Source organism: Solanum verrucosum, unplaced genomic scaffold, assembly GCF_900185275.1.
Source record: "Solanum verrucosum unplaced genomic scaffold, falcon-dt-bn FXZP01000273.1, whole genome shotgun sequence".
NCBI lineage: Eukaryota > Viridiplantae > Streptophyta > Magnoliopsida > Solanales > Solanaceae > Solanum > Solanum verrucosum.
Window position 1 is genome coordinate 1010978 of NW_026020163.1, and position 20812 is coordinate 1031789.

Genomic DNA, 20812 nt, shown 5'->3' on the forward strand with positions numbered 1-20812 from the left:
AGGGAAAAAAAACCAAAACACACCTGAAAGAGCAAATCCGCTATAACTATGGTACAAAGAAAGAGGAGAGAAAGATGAAAAGGGTCATTTCTTGAGCTCAAAGGGTGTCCATTTTTGTGCATTTTTTCAGCTAAAAATGGACTAAAAAATTTGCAGATTTTGAGTTTATATATATATATATATATATATATATAGTGGGGTTTTCTTAGTGCAATTAGTCATAGATCCATATATAGAAAGTAAGAACTTGAGAAAAAAAAGTTGGTTTTTTTAGCACACTGATTTTGTAGATATTAATTTTCTTATGGCTATGTAGAAGCAGATAGTATATAGTGGGGGTGGGGTATCAAGATAATTGGTCATAAGAGAGAGAGTGAGAGATGGTTTAAGAAAAAGGTGGATTCTTGAAGTTAAAGGGTGACCATTTATCTTCATTTTTTTTGTCCATTAACAAAATTGAACTTCTAAAATTTGCATATGTTGGTGAATTAGTGATAGATCCATAGATAGAAGGTGTCAAGAAAGTGGTAGAGATGAAAAAGGTGGAGTCTTGAACTCAAAGGGGGAGGCAGCCATTTTCTTTGTTCATTTGCAGATGTTGATTTGTAGAGAGAGCTGATTAGTGTCTTTTGGAAACAGCCTCTCTATCTTGGAGAGTAGTGGTAAGGTCTGTGTACACTTTACTCTCCCCAGACCTCGGGTTTGTTGTTGTTGTTGATTTGTAGAGAGAGCTGAAAAAGGTGGAGTCTTGAACTCAAAAGGGTAATTATTTTCTTCATTTTTCAGCAAGAAATGCATTTCATAGTGGGGTTTCAGTGAAATTAGTGATAGAGGGGGGATAAAGTCAAACTGGTGAAGAGGGGTTTTGATCAATCTTGAAATTGAAATGGATAGTACAAAAACAGCATCAGCATCAGCAGCACAAGGACCAACACCACCAGCTGAGGAGCTGCTTAAGAAGATTCAAGAATTGGAGGCAGGACATGCTCAAATGAAGCTTGAGATGTCTAAGCTTATGATGTGTGATGATCATAGAACACAAAGACAAAGGTCACATTCTATATCACCACAGAGACCGCCTCGTATTCGAGCTGGTGGTGGATTTGATGGTGGTTCTGCTGCTGTGTGGAAAAGGGGGTCAATTTCCTTCCGGCATTCGTCGCCATTGCAAAGAGAGAGTAGTAGTAAGGGTGAGGGAGATGGTAGTAGTATTGGTGGAGGAGGTCCTGCTGCAGTGAAATTTACTGATAGACAGTATTTGAATATATTACAATCAATGGGCCAAGCAGTGCATATACTTGATCTCAATGGTCAAATAATTTATTGGTGAGTAATTGAAATGTACATCCCCTCTTTTTGCATTTTTCGTTTTTCCTTTTGTTCGTTAGGACTTGTGTGATAGAGATTGAGCTTGTGAGTTTGAGTTTATTTTTAAGTTGGCTAGTCTATGGTTGTAGTGATGAACACTGAGAGGTCATTTGGTAGTGGGTTAACAATTATGCACGTATTAGTTATACATGCATTAGTTATGCGAGTTTCTAAATTGCAAACCAAATGTAGTATAACTTATCCAGAAATTAATACATGAATAGGTTTCCTCTTTACTAGCTACCAAATGACCCCTAAAATCTTTGTGCAGATAGGAAAGAACAGTTTATTTGGCCTTAGTTTGACTTCAACTGGTGTTTGTTAAAGTTATCAATAATAGGAGTGTAATATGAGCCGTTGTTGCACAGGAATCGAACTGCTGAAAAACTATATGGTTATTCTGCTGCAGAAGCTCTTGGAAATGATCTCATTGAACTCCTAACAGATGCTCGGGATCATGATGCCGCTAATAACATTGTACAGAGAGTGATAAGGGGTGAGAGTTGGACTGGACAGTTTCCAAGTAAGAATAAGCAAGGGGAAAGATTCCTAGTCGTTGCTACCGATACCCCTTTTTATGATGATGATGGTACTTTGCTTGGTGTTATTTGTATATCAAGTGATATGAGGCCTTTCCAAGAATCAGGGCTTATGTCTATGGGAGTGAAGCAGTTGGAAGCTGATACAAGATTTAGAGCCAGAACCCTTACTTCTTCTAAACTTGGACTTGATCCCCAGCAGCCCCTGCAAGCTGCCATTGCCTCCAAAATTTCTAATTTTGTTAGTAACTGTCTTTGTTTGGGTAGTTGTCTGGTTTTCTTTTGCTTTCTTTATGTTCTCTTACTGTCTTCTTTATGTTTTCTTACTGTCATAATAGGCCTCAAAGGTGAGCAATAAGGTTAAGTCAAAAATAAAGACAGGAGAGAGCAGCATGTTTCGTGAAGGCGGAAGTGGAGATAGTCATTATTCTGACCATGCATTTTCTGATGCTGCTCTCTCAGATCACAGGGAGGATGCAAATTCAAGTGGAGCGAGTACGCCTAGGGGAGATGTTCACCCTTCTCCTTTTGGAGTATTCTCTAATCTTGTAAAAGTGGAGCATTCTGGGGATGAGAGTGAGGGAAAACAAGGCATTTCTAAGATTATCACCTCGAAGGCAGAGGCGTGGATGGCGAAGAATAGCTTATCATGGCCATGGAAAGGCAATGAGCGAGAAGCGTCAGAGTCAAGAACTACACGATCTGTGTGGCCTTGGTTAAACAATGACCAAGACAATGAGTTAAATCACATCAACAGTTCTAATACAGTTAAACCAGAAAATCAGGTTACTGAAACATACCGTACAACCACTAATGAAGCTCCAGGATCCTGGTCTTCATTTAATATTAACAGCACAAGCAGTGTTAGTAGCTATGGAAGCACCAGCAGTAGTGCTGTTAATAAGGTGGACATGGATACTGATTGCCTGGATTACGAAATCTTGTGGGAGGACTTGACTATCGGAGAACAGATTGGAGAAGGTACGCGGAATATCTTTTACAGGTGAAATTATAAAAAACAAGTCTAGTTAGTTATTCCAAACTTGATCATAGAATCTTTCGGTAACCGGAAAGGATGTAGTTTACTTTCATTTTCTATTTTTCAGACATTATATATGCTTATGTTGTGTATAATAATCAGATGTTAGTAGTCAGTTGCACTTGAACCTTTGTATATCTTTTCTGAAGCTAACACATGAATTCTGCAACGAATTATCCGTACCAGCATTATAGCTATGATAATCTTATGTATTTGACAGTTGTTATCACCTTTACTTTTACTTTTTCATTTCTCACTTTTTCTTTTATCTGTGTTTCTCTAGGATCTTGTGGAACTGTTTATCATGGGCTGTGGTATGGATCAGTAAGTTCTTTGCCTCTTCTGTTCATTAAACTTCCTGGAGACAGAATGTTCTGAAGTATTTATTCATCAAGTATCATCAAGCATTTGTGAGTTATCATTTACTCCGGGAGCTTATGCTTATAGACTGTAACACAGTAAACAAAACTGGCTTCTTGGCCCTATCATAATCATATGGATGATATCAAAGTCGAAAATTTCTCTAAGCCAGTATTGGTGTTGTATATTACTTGAGGTTCCTCAACACTGTTTGTAATCAACACTGGAAATTTAGATCTACTTGAGCTGGTTTCTCCTTTGTACATAATGGTGTCTTTGCCGTGCAGGATGTCGCTGTTAAAGTGTTCACCAAGCAAGAATATTCTGATGAAGTGATATATTCCTTCAAACAAGAGGTCGGTCTGTTTGTCATAAATCTGTCATGAAATGCTTCATCTTTTTCTTTTCCTAATTGAATGTTATTTTTTCTGAAGGACTCTAAACTGTATGACAGTCATAATGCCGGTCTTTCCTCGTTTTTCATAAAAAATTGCCACAATATTGCTGTAGCCTTTAATGAGGTCTGTGAACCAATGTCGAAATTCACCAGCAATGTATGCTCTTCTACACTGCGACTTTTCTCAAAAAATGAACTTTCTAATGTAAGAAATCCCAGTTGAAGGACCAATGTGAAGAGTAATCTGCAAATGATGAGAATTAAATGTGGCAAACAAAATACTACCATTTTCTGTTTGTTAGAAACTATCACAATAGGATTCACTTCATGTGACTATCTGACTTTCTACATTAATGAGTGGTAAAATTTATAAAAATGCTAATACTGTATCAACGTCCTTCACCTCTGCCTATGCGCCGCATCACTTTTGAAGTCCTATGCACTTAAACAAGGAACAAGGATCGAGAACTTTCTGTCTTGGAATTCTTTTCTTGCGTGAGTCTTGGTTCTCTGGAAAATCATAATTCAGACATCCTTGGTTCTGAAGCTATCTTTTGTATTCTGTTAATTTGATCAACTTCTGCTTGGAGTCCCTCCGGTTACTCCCAAATAGGCAAATACTATCTGATTTTGTACAGGAGATCAATTTCCAAAGAAAATAGTTCTACAATGAAATGACTCATCCATAGTATGTCTTGGAAAATGTTTGTGCTTGATATTAGTACATGGAGACTTGAGCTTAATGCTTTTTTTGCTTTCTAATTCAACTATGGTTACTAACATTATGCTAGGAGCCTAGGACCAGAAGCGTCTCTGACAGGCCTTGTGCTTTACTTTTTTTTTTTTTTGAAGATCTCCCTTATGAAAAGACTTCGACATCCAAATATTCTTCTATTCATGGGTGCTGTTACTTCACCGCAACGCCTCTGCATTGTCACGGAATTCCTGCCACGGTAAATCCTTTTCCTTCTTCATGATGAATAACCTGTTCAATTTGTTTTGCACCTATTCCTTGTGACTGTATCAGCATTTTTCATGTGTGACTGATAAACCATTTCACCTTTTCCATTATTGCAGGGGAAGTTTGTTCAGGCTATTACAGAGGAATGCATCCAAATTAGAATGGAGACGACGAATCCACATGGCTCTAGACGTAGTAAGTTCTTAGGAGATCTGTTTACCTGTTATATTAACTATTACCAAGAATAACATCCATTATTTTTACTGGATCATCAATTCTTTCTATTAGTTATATAATAACTTTTTATCTGAGATATTTGGAGCTATCAAGGTTACTCTTTTATGCTAGGTATCATGTTTCATTTTGCTGCTTCTTTCAGGCTCGTGGCATGAATTATCTTCATCATCTTTCCCCTCCTATAGTTCATCGTGACTTGAAGTCTTCAAATCTTCTTGTGGACAAGAACTGGACTGTGAAGGTTTGGCTTCAGTTCATTTGACTGTCATTTCTTCTTTGTATTACCAGTCTTATGAATGTCTAATCGTCTATTATGAAAGAGCTTTTAATATGCTGAGAAGAATTCTCACCATGCAAATATTGCCAGGTTGGGGACTTTGGTCTGTCACGTCTTAAACATGAAACATATCTAGCAACAAGGACGGGTAAAGGAACGGTATTCAGCTTGAACTCAGGATCTGTCTCTCTTTACTCTATCAGTATGAGTTATTTTACTTCACCTATGGTGTTGGAACGTCATGTGAATATCTGACTTTTTACATTAATTCTCATGCAGCCTCAATGGATGGCTCCAGAAGTTCTTCGCAATGAACCTTCAGATGAGAAGTATGCCAACTATGAGATATATGCACTTTATGCAGATTTCTAAATATTTTAAAGATATTAATCCTTCTTTGAATGTTCCTTTAGGTCTGATGTATACAGTTTTGGAGTGATACTATGGGAACTCGCCACGGAGAAAATCCCTTGGGATAACCTCAACACAATGCAGGTATTTTCATCTAACTAAAATCTCACATGGACAACATTCCATAAAATTCAGTTCTCTTGCTCAAGTTGGTGAAGAGCACCCCTCCCCCCCTCCGACACTCCTCAGTCCTCACATATAAGAAAAATAAAGAGATAATGGTCAAACACACTTGGAAGTATCACATTTTTCGAGTTTCTTACCTGAACTTCAGGTGTGTTTTTGACCATCAACTCAAAAGTAAAAGATAATAGTGGATTATTTTTCATCATATAATGGTATAAAAAGAACAACTTCTTGGAGTTGATTGCAGGTGATTGCAGCTGTAGGATTCATGAATCAGCGGCTAGATATCCCAAAGGATGTTCATCCACAATTGGCGTCTATTATCGAGAGTTGTTGGCTCAGGTTTGCATCTTAATTCTTTTTGCCATCATAATTTGTTTTGTTGAAGCAAATAGCCTTAAGAGGAAGATATCATCATGATAAAAAAATGATCAGTTTTTCTTATTATTATTTGGAATTTCCAAGGCCTATTGCCTTGAATTCAAATTGGTTCTAAAGCTATGATGGACTCCTCTTTAGCAAACCAGACTGAGATGACATCGAAACATATGCCATATCTTCCTTGATAAATCTTGAGAGAAATTAAAGTAGAAGTTAATGGACAATATGTAACCTGGACATAATAATATCTTTAAGAATGAAGCCTTTTTAGGAAAAGGATGTTGAGGTTCAGTGCATCTTTTTGACAAGTGACTTGTAAAGTATCATCGGCTAACTTTGATTCCATTGTCCCGCCTCCCGAGCATTATGACTGCAATTGCAAAGCATCTGCCCTGACAACCATTTTGCTTTGAATCACATTAGTTTTACACATCTTTGAACCGAGCTGTAAATGGAGCGACATGACTCCAACTTGCTTAGGATTGAGGCCTACTCGTCATTATTCTGAAATGAGCTGATATACAACTTTTTTATGTTTTGTCCAACTCAGTGAGCCACAATCTCGTCCTTCATTCCAAGAGTTGATGGAAAAACTTAAGGATCTGCAGCGACAGTACGTTATTCAGGCACAGGCAGCACGTAGCACTGCAGGAGATAGCAGCCAGAAGGAACAGTAAACACAACTAACAGACGTATATGGTTGAGGTTCATCTGCTGATTGCTAACTGTTCAAGATTTTATGGCTGTCGCATGAAAGTTGGTCGGTCAGAGCTCACAAACAGCTTGTGTTGTCGGATCCTACGTTCAGAGACTAAATGTTAGGCTTGCAGTGTTAATTCATTACAAAGAAATCTGATGAAGAAAACGAAGCTCCCTTTATTCGAGTCAAGTTGGTAATAGTCATTTACTGCCCTACGTGAGTCTTGACATGATTCTTGTTCGATGAATTCACAGTTTGCATTGGTTTGTTATCTTTTATGAAGTGAACTCATCTTCAAATCATTGTGGGTTTTATAAGGTTACAACAGTCAAATATTTGTACATTGAATTTGAAATTTGCATCCCAGGTGGTATGTTTCAAGTCTTGTAAGTTATTGATTTTCTTGTACTGTTGCTCCTTTGTATGCAATTTTGAATTTGAAGTCTCAATTGAAGTTTAACTGGGGTTGAGTCTTGTCCACTAAGAATATATTCGATTATTCCATGAGATACCTGCTATCTTTTATCAATGTATACATTCAGTAACTCAGACAGACCAACTTTGGCTAATGAAGATGTATAGAAATCACTTATGGGTCATTTGGTTTGAAGACAAGTTATGTACATATTAGTAATGCATAGATCATTTCGTAATCCAAAACTTGCTCATCAATCACATCTAATTTTTCACTCCGATAGTAGCAATTAATTACCAATATAATTGAAAAGCAGCGTCAACAGATCAAAGTTACATATATGGCATGAACATTTAGTAGTCTCTTTGCTAGTACATCTCAGAATCAACAGAAAAAATCCCCGGTACTATTCATATAGCCGACCCCAATTTATTTGGAACTGAGGCGTTGTAGTTGTTGTACTAGTTGAGCAAATGCCTTATTGCAGCTACAGCATCACCTTTATGCTCTCTCAAAGTCCTTTCAGCAACCTTCTTGTCCACCTATTCCACAATCGTAACAACATGAGAGATTTATAAGAAAGCAACAGAAACAACGCGTGTAGATGTAAGAGGAAACCGACCTCTAGTTCGTTTGCAATTATATCAATATCAGCAGCATTAATCTTAACAGCGGCTAGTTCTTTTTCCCTGTAGTAGACACAAAGTTGTCGATGCCATCTTATTTATAAAGGATTATGGAACTTCACAAGAAGCATAGGACATTATCAAAGCAGGAAAAATACACTGAAAGAGGTTCAAGAGCTAAGTACACACATTGAAAGGTAATATCGACGTTAATAGGAATGTAAATAGTAGTTGTTAGGTGTGGTTTTCTTTTTTCTTTTGCCAATCCGAGAGGCAAGAGACTATCGTTTTCCATTTCAATATCATATTTGAAATCAATGAACTCATATTCACTGTTTTGTTATTTGATTTCCATGATTGAATAGATCTTCATTTCCCTTCGATGCACGTAAAATAAGCATGTGAAGACATACCAACCGATTCAATTATTTAATTTGGATAAACTGAAAGTCCCTTGCACACATCAACTAAGTTCCATGTATCTAAAAACTTGTGGGCTTCAAACTCATTTCATAATCAGATAAGGTTACACAAATTGAAGTTTACAAGCAATGCTTCCTAAATTTCTGGCAATGATTTGAAAGCTAAAGAAATGCAACTCCGCATGAGCAATCAATCAAAACACTCATCAACTTTCTTGAAGCAACAAATTGAACTAATTGTTCAGTACAAACACCTTTCACATAAACAAACAAGAATTATGGATAAGATCAACAAAAGAGATTTCTGAGTAACAACAATCATATAAATATAATCACACTTTATTTCAAAAATCTCTTTTGTACAACAACATACCCTGTGTGATCCCACAGTTGGGGTCTAGGGAGGGTGGTGTGTACTTGGTCTTACCCTCTACTGTTCCCGATAGACCCAAACAATTTTCTTTAGTATTTACGATTTATAGAAACAAGCCTGATATGTCTTTAAAAAATTATAAAATGTATATTACTCTATCATAATGACTACGTATGTAATCTTATTTGAAAATGAGGAAATAACATCTGAATTCACTTTGAAGTTTCGATGATTTGACTTTCGTATTCTAAACCCTGTCATTCCTTCTGAGTGGCAGGGAGTATTTAAAAGTCAAATCCATCCGGAATGCAAGACCTGAATTCGACTTCCTTCAATGCAACAAGTAAAGCGACAGCCTAATTTGCAAGTGCATCAATTTCTTAATTCTTGTTAGTAAGAATTTACATGGTTTTAGACCAGATTAAAAGTAATTCAAACAACGAATTTGTATCAACAACTACATATTCAGTATAATCCCACAAAGTGCTGTCTGGAGAGGGTAGGGTGTACGGAGACCTCTAAGGTATAGAGAACTGTTTCCGCTAGATCCTCAACTCAATAAATAACTACTCGACTCCCCAAATAGCAATTCTATAGCTTCCTTATCCTCGATTAAGTTCAACAATAAAGAAGAAAAACAAACCTCATCTAGCTTGAATATCAGCTTCCTTATGAAGTAATTGATGCCATAGTCTAATTTTCGAAGCATCATTTTTTACTATTTTATAGAACAAAATCACATTTTTAGAAGCTGCATATATAACAAAACTATTATAACTAACAAATTCTTATAGTTACAAAAATATTTGAAAAAAATAAACTATTTCCAACTATTCAATCAGTAATACCATCCAAAAACATTCAAATTCATAAGCAAGAATTCACAAACCTCAGTCTCATAGCTTGAAGATCAGCTTCCTTAGATGCATAAATTGAAGCCATAGCCTAAAAATACACAAAATTTTCAGCATTAAAATTACAAAAAACTGAAGCAAATTCAGAATTGCATAGATTCATGTGAAATATGGATAAAACGGTACCGTTTGAACACGAGAGGAATCAAGCTGACGATCTTCGACATGGTCAGTGAGCTTATCTAGAGCTTTGCTTTGCTGCTGCAAGTCCTTTGAGTCTACCACCATCTCAAGCGCTTCGTCTCCGGCCTCCATTGTTGCTTGCTCTCTCAGCTCCGATTCCGATTCAGTTTCAGAGAGTTTTTACCAAATTGTGTGAAGTGTTAATTGGAGCCCTAAAGAATTTTGTTTATTCACTTGGGCCTGATTTTGGTATTGGGCTTGGGAAAGATTTACACAAATAGGATCATTTAACGTCGATATTTAAATTTTGTCCCGTCTAAGAAATTTGTGCGATCATAACTTGATGGATTCATAGGCAGGGGCGGAGCCAGCCCTCTGTTAGGGGTTCATCCAAACCCCCCTTCGGCGGAAAATATTACTATTTATATATGATTAAAATTATTTTTTATGTATATATAGTAGATGTCGAACCCCTTCGATTAGTTCGTGTGTCTAGTTCTTCAGATTTTGAACCCCCTTATTAAAAATCTTGGCTCCGCCAAATCATAGGTTATGTCGGACAGGTCATTATCTAAATCCATTTCGAGTAACTATAGTAAAACTTAAATAGTTATAGTGATTTAAAATAGCAAGATGTAACTTGTTTTGCTCCTAAGTAATGATGGACTTACACCATTCTAATATAATTTATTGAAAAGTTATATTGAAATGACAAAATTTGTATGTGTTTGCTCAAAAATATTCACAACTTTTTGAAATACCAATAAAATATATTATTGGTATTTCAATCTAAGCTAAAAGTGTTTAGCCAGAGGCATCATAAAAATACAATTAAGAGATGCACTTCATGGCTAATAATACTATATTAATATATAGTTCTAATTTATGTTCATATAATATATGGTTTAAATTTAATTAAATCCATGCTGGAAGCCATTGTTTGCCTTGGATAAATTCAATAGAGGTGAATGCCATGGCTTCTTTATCATTGAGTTGTTTTGACCATGGGGCACGACTTTCTATGGCTGACCCTGGTCCATGGCACTTGTACTCACCATGATATAAATTCCTGCACCAAAATATCGGAATTAGTCGGATTCATAATTTAAATTTGATGTCAAAGTAATTTTTGAACCCTTATGCTACAAAGGTAGAATCTTCTCTTGTGTCAAGGGGATTCAACAGTTTTTATTTATTTATTATTTTCAACTTCTTAAAAAATAGTATGATTTTCTGGTGGAGGGGATTCAATTGATCGAACCCCTTGATACAAGCTGGTTCCACCCCTAAACCTAGTAAATCGATCTACTATGATCCTATGAATCAAGTATAATTTGGTATGAAATACCACTACCTCTATATATATCTTTCAGAAATACGCTTATAATTATAAGAGAATTATATATCAATCATAAAGTGAGAGAATCTTATAATATGATCAATATTAGAAACTGATAAAGTCATTAAACCTAGTTATAATTTTGATCAACATGGTAGCAAGCAGAGTACTCGACAAACCACTACTCATGATAAATTATGTACGTCGTTGATAAGTACCTAAGTTTGTTTCATGATTGTAAGTTTATTAATCTGATCCAAATTCTCGATTTCAATGGTCGTAGACTCATAGCTACAACCACATCATCAATATACCTAGTGTAATCTCACAAGTGCTTAATTTGTACCTTCTATGTCTGATAGACTCTCGATCGACTCAAGTAAAACATATCAAAATCAAGTATGAAAAGACGGAAAAAGGTTGTCTTACTTTGTTGATCCTGGAGAGCTCCAATTGGTCCATCCTTGAGGTACAATTGTCTTAGAAAAATAAGTTTTTGCAAAAATAACCCTTGAATAATCCCCATTAGCTCTTCCCAAATACACACCTCCAATTCCAAACACTTTTCCTTCAACAAACACAAATCCACTATTTTCTTTGTCACTATATCTACTTTGTGCAGTTATTGAACCACGAATATCAACCCTTCTATCTGCAACTACAAATATCTCACAATTCTACAAAAAAAAAAAAAAAAACGAATAAAATGTCCATCGAGTATCAGAATTTCATTACCTTATTCCTTGAACTCTAAAATAGAGACATTGGTACAACGTAACAAACATCATTTATCACGGTTGTATTTTTAACTTCTAGATGTTGATAGTGGAATTAACCTTTTTAACACTATCAAGTCATGTGAAAGAAAATATATAGGTATTATTCATAGATAATGAGATTAATACCCTAGAAAATAAAGCGAATTATCAATTGTGGCATGTTGCAATACATTGATTGTGTAAAATTTATTCACTATTAGTGTATTTTAACTTGTTGTAACTGGTTGTCTGACACATTTTTTGTTAGGAAATAGTTTCTCTTATCTTGGAGAGTTACCTATGATTATTTTTAATTAAATTCATAAAAAGTAGAATCAATAACCTACAAATGTATGAAAGTTAAGTTATATACACTAATAATATAACTCTCTTTCTTTCATATTATCAGTATACATAAATTGACTTGAATCTACTCATATAAATAACCTGATTATATATTTCTATATGAATGAATACTATAATTTATATCGATGCATAAAAATTAAACTCACTTGATATAAGGATTGACCACTTCCAAATATGAAGTCTAATGAACCTTGAATGTAACAATCCTCATAATAATGTCTTCCTTTATTGTCAAAAAGTGTATTGTGAGTACTCAAAAATGTACAATGATAAAAGGCAACTTTATCTGCTCCCACCAATGCTGCTACTGATGTTTGGTTTGTTGAGGTTGAAGTTACACCATCAAGTGCTTGATTCTACCAAATAAAATAAAATAAAAAAGTTCACAATATATATAAAAAAAATTAGAAAAAAAAACTTTCACAATATATGTCAATGGTACTATATATGCATATTCTAATTTTAGACAAGTCAAAGATTAGATTTGGATAAATTTCAGGTCAAATGGAGTTCGCCAACTAAATTTAGGAAAATCAACATGTATTAATACACACAAAAAACGACTAAATTCATGAATTCAGGTTTCATGATTTGAAAATATATATTTCTTAAGATATGAAAGTCATTTTTCAGGAAAATATTAATTATTTGATGGTAATATAGTTCTAAAACATAGTCTAAATATGACATGTTTTCTACCTAAAAGGACCAAAAACACATACTTCAATTAAGTGAATGTTAAATGTGTTAAAGTCTATTTGCTAAGTTTTTATTGGAGAGAGTGTAAAGCTATCTTTTTGTGACCTATATTCACAGGTTCGAGCTGTAAAAACAGTTACTAATGTTTGCATTGAGATAAACTGTCTATATCACACCCTTTAGGATGTGACGATTCTCTGAACCCTGTGTGAACGCGAGATATTAAATTGATACAAATTAAAAAGAATATTTTATGGAGATGGATTATAAAAATTATGAACCTTGAAACTAATGCCAAAGGCAACAAAATTAGGAGCTTCAACTTTGAAAGTAGCAGATTTGGTTGTATCAGTGGAACTTTCTGACCATACAATTGATGTTCTTCCTTTTCCATTGCCTCTCATAAAAATGTAGGACTTCTTTGGTGGTACATTAACTTTTTCTCTGAAAAAAAAATTAAAAAAAATCTCAACAAATTCATTTTTTTTATTATAAAGAAAGAATCGAGGCAGCTCTAGAATTTAAATTTAATGAATTTGATTTTATATGTTATCGTCACATTCATTTCAATATAGAGAGAGACTACGAATTCAAATATATAAATATTTTTGAAATTATTTATGTTCCTTGTATGAAGCGATTATACCCTCAAGGGTATAGTCTAATGACCAATAAAAATAGTAAAAACTAGATAAATGTTCGTATTATATGATGATTTCTTTTCATCCACGTAGGACTAGTTTAGTATCGATATGTGTTGGTGAATAGGAATAGGTGCCTATTGTGTAACAACTTTAGTGCAACGGTTAAGGTACTGTCCGTTCTGACCCTAGGCCACACAAATTTGTTCCTTGGGTACGTATACAAAATGCGTTTAAATATTTGATCCTGAACTTATTCTTATAAGATCCCTAACATTCTAATTCTCTCATTTTTATGTTATTTACCTAAGGTTGACATAGTCACAAGTACTCAATAAAATAATAACAATTATGTGTAAGTTATTTGGGTCGGATACCACCATTATTGAAATAGAAAAGTAATTCGAAAACTAGTCATTATTCTGGAATTTCATCAAATTCAACGACCTAAGTGAAACTCGACGATAATTTAAAAAATTAACCAAGTATACCTGTATGTCCCTTTTCTAACATGGATAATGATCCAATTGGAATTCCCATTTGGAACTGTATTAATTGCTGCTTGAATAGATTTAAAATCCCCCTGTCCATTAATATCCACTATAATTGTGCGATTAGTGCCAATTTTTTGTGTTAATACATGAGAATCAATCACATTTTTTACAGATAAACCATGAACAAAATCCAAGAATATTACATATATAACTAGGAAAATTACCAAAAACAATGTAATATTAATATTCATCTTGAAGAATTTTTAAAGAAAGATAACAACATATTTAATTTTTAATTTTTTTTATTTTTTTTTGTATAAATGATTTGTAAGATAGTTAGAAGTTGCTAATTTAACCCAACAAATTAGTTGGTAAAACTTAATTTTTTCTTTCTATGTTGGAGGACTTCCAAGGACTCTTTTGTGGTTGAGAAAAAAAAAAATTAATTAATTTATATATATTGTTATTCGTTGGTTAGTTAGCTAGTCGAGTGTTGTTGTACGTTGTTTGTTTTACTGTATGTTACTTTATTTGATTTGCACATTTTGTTATTTTACTGTGATTTTTTCTTGCTATCATGCTTCAATTTTTTTTTCTTTTTTCAGTTGAGCCAATAGTCTATCGAAAACAGCTTTTCTAACTCATAAATAATACACAATATATATATATATATATATATATATATATATATATATATATATATATTTCCGTCATTGAGTTAAATAAATTTGTTACGGTATTTTTTATAACACTAAAAAAATGAAAGATTAGACGATTTCCTAGATTATGTGAATATATATTTCCATCAATATACCATTTTAAAAATCTCGAAGCAATGTTGTTACAAAGAAGTTTGACCGATTATAGTTGATAGAAACATTTATTATAATTTTCAAATAAGTGGAAGAGTTTTATGTGTATTAGAATTTGTAAAGCCATATATATAGTTAACCTAGAACAATAAGAACTCTATATGGGATGAAACTAATTTAATACTTTTTATAAGTATCATTATTAGTATTATTAGTCTTTAATACCAGTTTACGAAGAGGAACAAGTATGGCTATCGTTTCAGGTATATTTTTTTTTTTGTAGTTTTTAATACCATATTTAAATTTAACTACGTACACTTTAATCTCGAATAAGTTGGAGTCGATGATAACATAGTAAAGTTGTGGGTAGATTGGTCACGGGGGCGTATTTAGGGTGTGGATTTCATTTGAATTCTCATTCGTTGGAACGCGATAGAAAAGTTAAAATACTTTATTATGTATATATGATAAGTTGAATTCTCCGTGTGTTTATATATAGGGTTAAATGCTAGTTGGTAGTCAATCACGACCGGAACTAGGATAGAAGGTTAGTCGGCAGTGGAGTGCCACCAAAATTATCAAAATTAGGATAGAAGGCCAGTCGATAGTGGAGGGCCACCGGAATTAGGATATAAGTCTAGTTGGTAGTCAAGCACGATAGCGGAATTAGGATAGAAGGCTAGTCGGTAGTGGAGCACCACTAGAATTAGGATATAGGTAGTCGAGCACAGTCTAGTTTCCTATTGTATTTCCGATTACGATATTTGTTTTATTTATTGTTGTTACTCTTCTTTTCTACATTATACTTATGCACTATTGTATTTCCTTTTCAAATCTACGTATAACGCCCAAATCCCACTTGTTCGATTACAAAATGTATGTTATTGTTGTTGTTGAGGTGTGTTTAGATAAAAATGCTCAACTGAGCGGATCTAGGAAACAACCTTTATACCTTCTGAAAGATAACAACTCGGGAGGTCCCTTCTTAGATGTTAGAGCTTCCATTCCTTTCGTGTTCAGATGTAAGAAATGTGATTATTATTTATCTGCAATGAAATTCATTAAGAATGGTTATCGTCCAACTATGTGGCGCTCAAGTTATAGTAGCAGGGATGGCTCAAAAACAGTTTGGGAAGTGGCTTCTTGACATGTTGGCGAGCCACATCATAGCTATGGAATCACACAATTCAAAGGAGGACCACTTGTAGCAAAGCTGTATGCAACTGCCTAGAGGAAGTTAAGTCACTCGATCTATTTTCATCTTGAAAGATTCAGAAAAAATGTAACAACATGTTCGACCCCTTCCATTGATTGCTTTCTTATTAGCCCGATCAGGCTTCATCTTCTTATCGGGATAGTCAGTTAGCTTGAAATAGCACTATCTCGTTGAGGTCTATACATTTGCCATTTCAATAGACAAAGACTCCATTTTTTCCTCTTTTCGAATGATAAATCTTTCTGGAGTGTGAATCAACCTTTTGCGGAATGCAAGGTAAAACTATGTATAACATACTCCGCATAGCAAAAGCTTAATGCATCGGACTAGAATCCTACCCATAAACCAATAACAACAACATCTACTGATATCATCGACCTGAACTTAGTATTGCTTGATTTGTCTTTTTTTCAAAAATTGAAAACATAGATTATAGATGATACCAAAGTTTCTATAATTATAAAAACCATATATAAAATTGTTACCAATTCTTTGAAATTGACTCATACTAATATGGAAAACCCAACCAGCTGGCCGTTTTACGAACCAGAAGAAAAAACAAGTAGTATGCAAGAACAAAACGAACATGATTTTGTTACATTTGATGATTGGGATTTCGACGTTGAAGATGAAACAACAACTATTCTTCATATTAAAGAAACAACAGATGATAACAAAAAAGTGAAGAAATCATTGATTTCTTCACTCAACATATTGAAAGACTTTGGAAATGGATTTAGAAAATTAAAGGGGCAAAAGATTGATGTTGTTCAAATTAGTGAAAATGAGTGCACACCAAGTGTTTGTAAATTGTCCACAGAGGAAATTCTTCGATTTGGTGGACAAAAATTTATTCAATCTACTGAATTCGATCATCCATTTATTAACTCATTGTGTAGTCTTTCAGAGGAAGAGTCTAGAACCATAATGCTCGTTGAACGTCTACTTGCTTCTGCAGAGAAAATCGGGAGAAGCTTTTTGATCGCGCGATTAACCTTTTGAATGAATGTGATAAGCTGAGTTCCAAAACAGGGAACCCTGTTGAGAGATTGGTGTACTATTTCTCTCGTGCTCTACGCGAACGAGTTGATATTGAAACGGGGAAAAATTGCACGAAAGGTTTAGGGTTACATGGAATGAGAGATCTTCAGGAGTCATTAAGGAGTATAAACGCGTGCACGATTGCAGTTCAGGACATGCCAATGTGTCAAGTGGTGAAATTTGCTGGAATTCAAGCTATAGTGGAAAATGTGGAGAACTCGAAAAAGATTCATATAGTTGATCTCGAGATCAAAATGGGAGTGCAATGGACAATCCTAATGCAAGCACTCACAACTCATCATCAACACAACTCTCAAAATTCTCTTGAGTATCTTAAGGTAACTGCATTGATAGATGTTCAATCAAGGACTAACGTCGAGGAGACAGGTAAACGACTTATGAGTTTTGCTGAGTCCTTACACTTTCCGTTATGTTTCAAGATAGTTATGGTGAAAGATATCTTTGATCTAAAGAGAGAAGACTTAGACATCGATCCTGAGGAATCCCTTGCAGTTTACTCGCAATATCTACTCTCCAATATGATAACACAACAAGATAGACTCGATTTCCTGATGGGATTCATCAAAGAATTGAATCCTTGTATAATGATTGTTGCAGAGGTCGAGGCAAATCTTAACTCTCCTGTTTTTGTTAACCGTTTCATTGAAGCTCTATTCTATCACGGTGCTTTGTTTGATTTGTTCGAGGATTGTATGAAAAATAATGAATCAACTAGGAAGGCTATGGAAGAAGAAGTAATGTGGCATGGAATAAGGAACATTGTCGCGAATGAGGGGGAGGAAAGGACTATGAGGCATGTAACGATCGAGTTATGGAGAGAGTATTTCAAGCAATTTGGAATGGAGGAGATGAAAATGAGCAACTCATCGTTGTACCAAGCCAAGACGGTGGTAGAAAAGTTCTGTGGTAAGAACTCTTTCACGCTCGAAATGAATGAAAATTTTGTAACAATTGGATGGAAAGGAACTCCTTTGAACTCACTTTCTGCATGGAAGTTCCACAAAAGAAGCACTTTTCATAGAGCTAATTACTTCACTCTTTGAATACGTTCGGACAAATGTTTTATTCGAACTCTTAGAAAATGTTGTTGTATTCATGATACTTAGTGTTATTTGATTCAAAATCAATGATTCTTAGTGTTTGTTTTCGAAATTATGGATCTAATTATGGTTCAATCAAAACACAATTTAGAGTTTAAATGATGGTTAATGTTGATTTTCTTGTTCTACTTGATGCTAATCTAAAAAAATAATATAAATAATTAAAAAAGTTCTTAGTTGTACCTGATCTACAAGATGAGGCTCAATTAAAAGGACGAATTAGATGGTGACACGTTATACTATTCATTTGTGTGTCATTTCATTTTCAAGAAAAAAAACGTCACCAATCAATATATATATATATATATATATATATACACACACATAATTTATTGTCAAACAAAAAATTTAAATCATATAATCAATAACACTTAAAATTTATCAATGCTTATACACAACACAATTTTTTCGTAACTAATTTATTATAATTATTAAGAGGGGTACATTACACATGTCAATAATTTTATGATGGACACATGTAACATAACATAACGTAACGTAACATGACACATCACAATAAATTTCTTATAATAGCTCTATTAATATCAGAAAGATCATGAACATCTATGTTTAATTTAGAAAGTGGTGGAGATTTAGACTTGAAATTATCTTCACATTCTTGTGCATCTCCAGAAGTACCTACCATTGCATCTTCTGCAAATTTTGGATCACCTTTTGTTAATGCTTCTATTGCTTCTGGTATACTTGCTGTTAAAATTACCTGTTTTGGAAATCATATAATAAAATAATCAACATTTGATACTTGAGAAAAATGACATATTTCTATATTTGCCGTATCAGGTATAATTTTTTTTAGTTATTACACAATTAATATTTTCTCAGAATTACGTGAAACACCACTTATTTTGAGTCAAAATAAAGATAAAAATATTACTTATTATGAAAGGGAGGTTATATTAAAGCAGTAATGAGCTTTTTGGGGTTGAAAAATATGTGATTAAGCTTGAAATAAATTAAAAATAAAGTTAAACTACTTGAAGTATAGTAATTAACCTTTTTTAATTAAAAGAACTAATAAGAAAATAGTATCGCACAAACTCCAATGTTGAGGCAAAGCAAAGAAGATAGAATGTTCAACTGACATCCCTTCATTAGAAAATCACAATATTATTATACGTTTGAAATCCTCTCGACCTCTTCCTATATTTTTGTGCTTGTAAATAAAACGATAATACTTTCTCCATTATGTAACTAGTCTTATAGATTTATTCTTTAATATAATCTTGTAGCTGGTCTTACAGAAGTCATATAAAAAGTTGAAAATAATGAGTTTCCAAGAAGGAAAAAAACATATTTCAAATGGGCCAAAAAGGAAAAGAGACTTTCGTTATATTGTTAAACGAATTAAAAGAAAAAAAATAAGACAGATAAATCGAAACGTTAATTACCTTATATGAAAATGCACATTCCTTTAAGGGATGTATCCAAGCTTGAGGAGGACTAGAACGTCTAAGTTTTGAAATAATACTAAAAGCTTGATTAGCTTTAGATTTAATAGCATCAACCATAATTAATGCCAATGTTTTAATATCTCCGGCTGTTTCACTTCTTTTGTCTAATGAGAAAGTTTTCACACACAAATCATAATTTGGTGTGTTTTTGCATGTTGTTTCTACTAGATTATTAATCCCATTTGTTACCAACACTAAAGTAAGAAACATCATTAGGAAAATTAAAATTTTCATTAATTTTCAAAGAAAATTAGTAACTAAATGAGGATTATTTTTTCGTATATGTGGAGAAAATTGAAGTTGGAGTGTGTTTTTGTAAGAGAATTTGTGTTTTATATAGCGGATAAATGGATAGATTGAATCGAATTTGAACGGATTGAAAATGAATTGTAAGGTAAACTATCCATATAAATATGGATAACAATGAATTTGGATCTGACGTTGCTACAAATTATATTTATACCATAAAATTAGTACATGATATATTTATGATATAAAAAAATTTATGCCATATATATTCATATATAGTAAATAATAGTATTATTTTAAAAAAAATACTCCCAATATAAAAATTCATCCCATTAATAATTTATACCATGTATTTATACTAATAATATAACAATCTATTTTTAAAAAATAAATTATTAGGTGGAAACCGATAAGTAGGAAGATTTTCTGTTTAAATCGGCTTTACTTACACTAACATAAATTTAAATTAATCGAGGATATTTGAAATACATAGTTATTTCCTATTTTTCAATTTATCTATCTTACTTTATTTTAGTTTGTTTTTAATTTATTTTAACAACTCTTTGATTCTAATTTTCTATACTGTTATATTAAAGATCATATGATCAAATGATTGATACATTCTACATATATATCTTTAATATAATCATAAGATTCAAAATATATCTTATTTCCTTAAACTCTATGTTAAATCAGACAAATTAAATCGAAGAGAGGATCAAAGTTATAGTAGAATACATATCCTTAATATAACCTCAAGATTCAAAAATATTTCTTACTTTCTTAAACTCTATATCAAATCAAAATTAAAGAAATAAATAAAATCGAAAAGACAATCAAAGTAATAGTTGCATAAATCTTTATCATTAATATAAAGATAAGATTAAAAAATATATCTAATTTTCTTAAATTCTATATCAAATCAAATCAATATT

At 33.3% G+C, this 20812-nt stretch overlaps 5 protein-coding genes across 7 annotated transcripts; 2 read left to right on the forward strand and 3 right to left on the reverse strand.

The window, feature by feature from the left end:
* Positions 1–700: 700 nt before the first annotated feature.
* Positions 701–7253, forward strand: LOC125828549 (serine/threonine-protein kinase EDR1-like). Of its 3 annotated transcripts, none has more exons than XM_049507853.1 (13): positions 701–1326; positions 1737–2148; positions 2246–2888; positions 3230–3270; positions 3594–3662; positions 4556–4656; positions 4781–4859; positions 5044–5142; positions 5269–5337; positions 5458–5507; positions 5592–5673; positions 5953–6057; positions 6647–7253. In XM_049507853.1, exons 1-13 carry the CDS (start codon positions 887–889, stop codon positions 6647–6649), a joined length of 2193 nt encoding a protein of 730 aa, XP_049363810.1. In that variant the 5' UTR covers positions 701–886; the 3' UTR covers positions 6650–7253. The 3 variants fall into 3 exon arrangements, with proteins under 3 accessions (XP_049363810.1, XP_049363809.1, XP_049363811.1); XM_049507852.1 differs by having other exon boundaries at positions 703–1326; positions 5963–6057; XM_049507854.1 differs by having other exon boundaries at positions 1179–1326; positions 1778–2148; positions 5963–6057.
* Positions 7254–7468: 215 nt separating this feature from the next.
* On the reverse strand, positions 7469–9919 carry LOC125828566 (uncharacterized). The gene is made up of 4 exons (XM_049507875.1): positions 9673–9919; positions 9522–9577; positions 7834–7900; positions 7469–7753 (listed from the first exon to the last, which is right to left on the reverse strand). Exons 1-4 carry the CDS (start codon positions 9799–9801, stop codon positions 7673–7675), a joined length of 333 nt encoding a protein of 110 aa, XP_049363832.1. The 5' UTR covers positions 9802–9919; the 3' UTR covers positions 7469–7672.
* Positions 9920–10391: 472 nt separating this feature from the next.
* Positions 10392–14231, reverse strand: LOC125828558 (probable pectinesterase 67). The gene is made up of 5 exons (XM_049507865.1): positions 13964–14231; positions 13113–13275; positions 12279–12488; positions 11438–11685; positions 10392–10738 (listed from the first exon to the last, which is right to left on the reverse strand). The coding sequence occupies exons 1-5, from the start codon at positions 14215–14217 to the stop codon at positions 10585–10587; spliced, it is 1029 nt and encodes a 342-aa protein (XP_049363822.1). The 5' UTR covers positions 14218–14231; the 3' UTR covers positions 10392–10584.
* Positions 14232–16507: 2276 nt separating this feature from the next.
* Positions 16508–18099, forward strand: LOC125828447 (DELLA protein RGL1-like). Its single transcript, XM_049507735.1, has 2 exons — positions 16508–16908; positions 16953–18099. Exons 1-2 carry the CDS (start codon positions 16508–16510, stop codon positions 18097–18099), a joined length of 1548 nt encoding a protein of 515 aa, XP_049363692.1.
* A 404-nt stretch (positions 18100–18503) lies between these two features.
* LOC125828570 (cell wall / vacuolar inhibitor of fructosidase 1-like) lies at positions 18504–19923 on the reverse strand. The gene is made up of 2 exons (XM_049507879.1): positions 19566–19923; positions 18504–18877 (listed from the first exon to the last, which is right to left on the reverse strand). Exons 1-2 carry the CDS (start codon positions 19860–19862, stop codon positions 18668–18670), a joined length of 507 nt encoding a protein of 168 aa, XP_049363836.1. The 5' UTR covers positions 19863–19923; the 3' UTR covers positions 18504–18667.
* Positions 19924–20812: the final 889 nt, after the last annotated feature.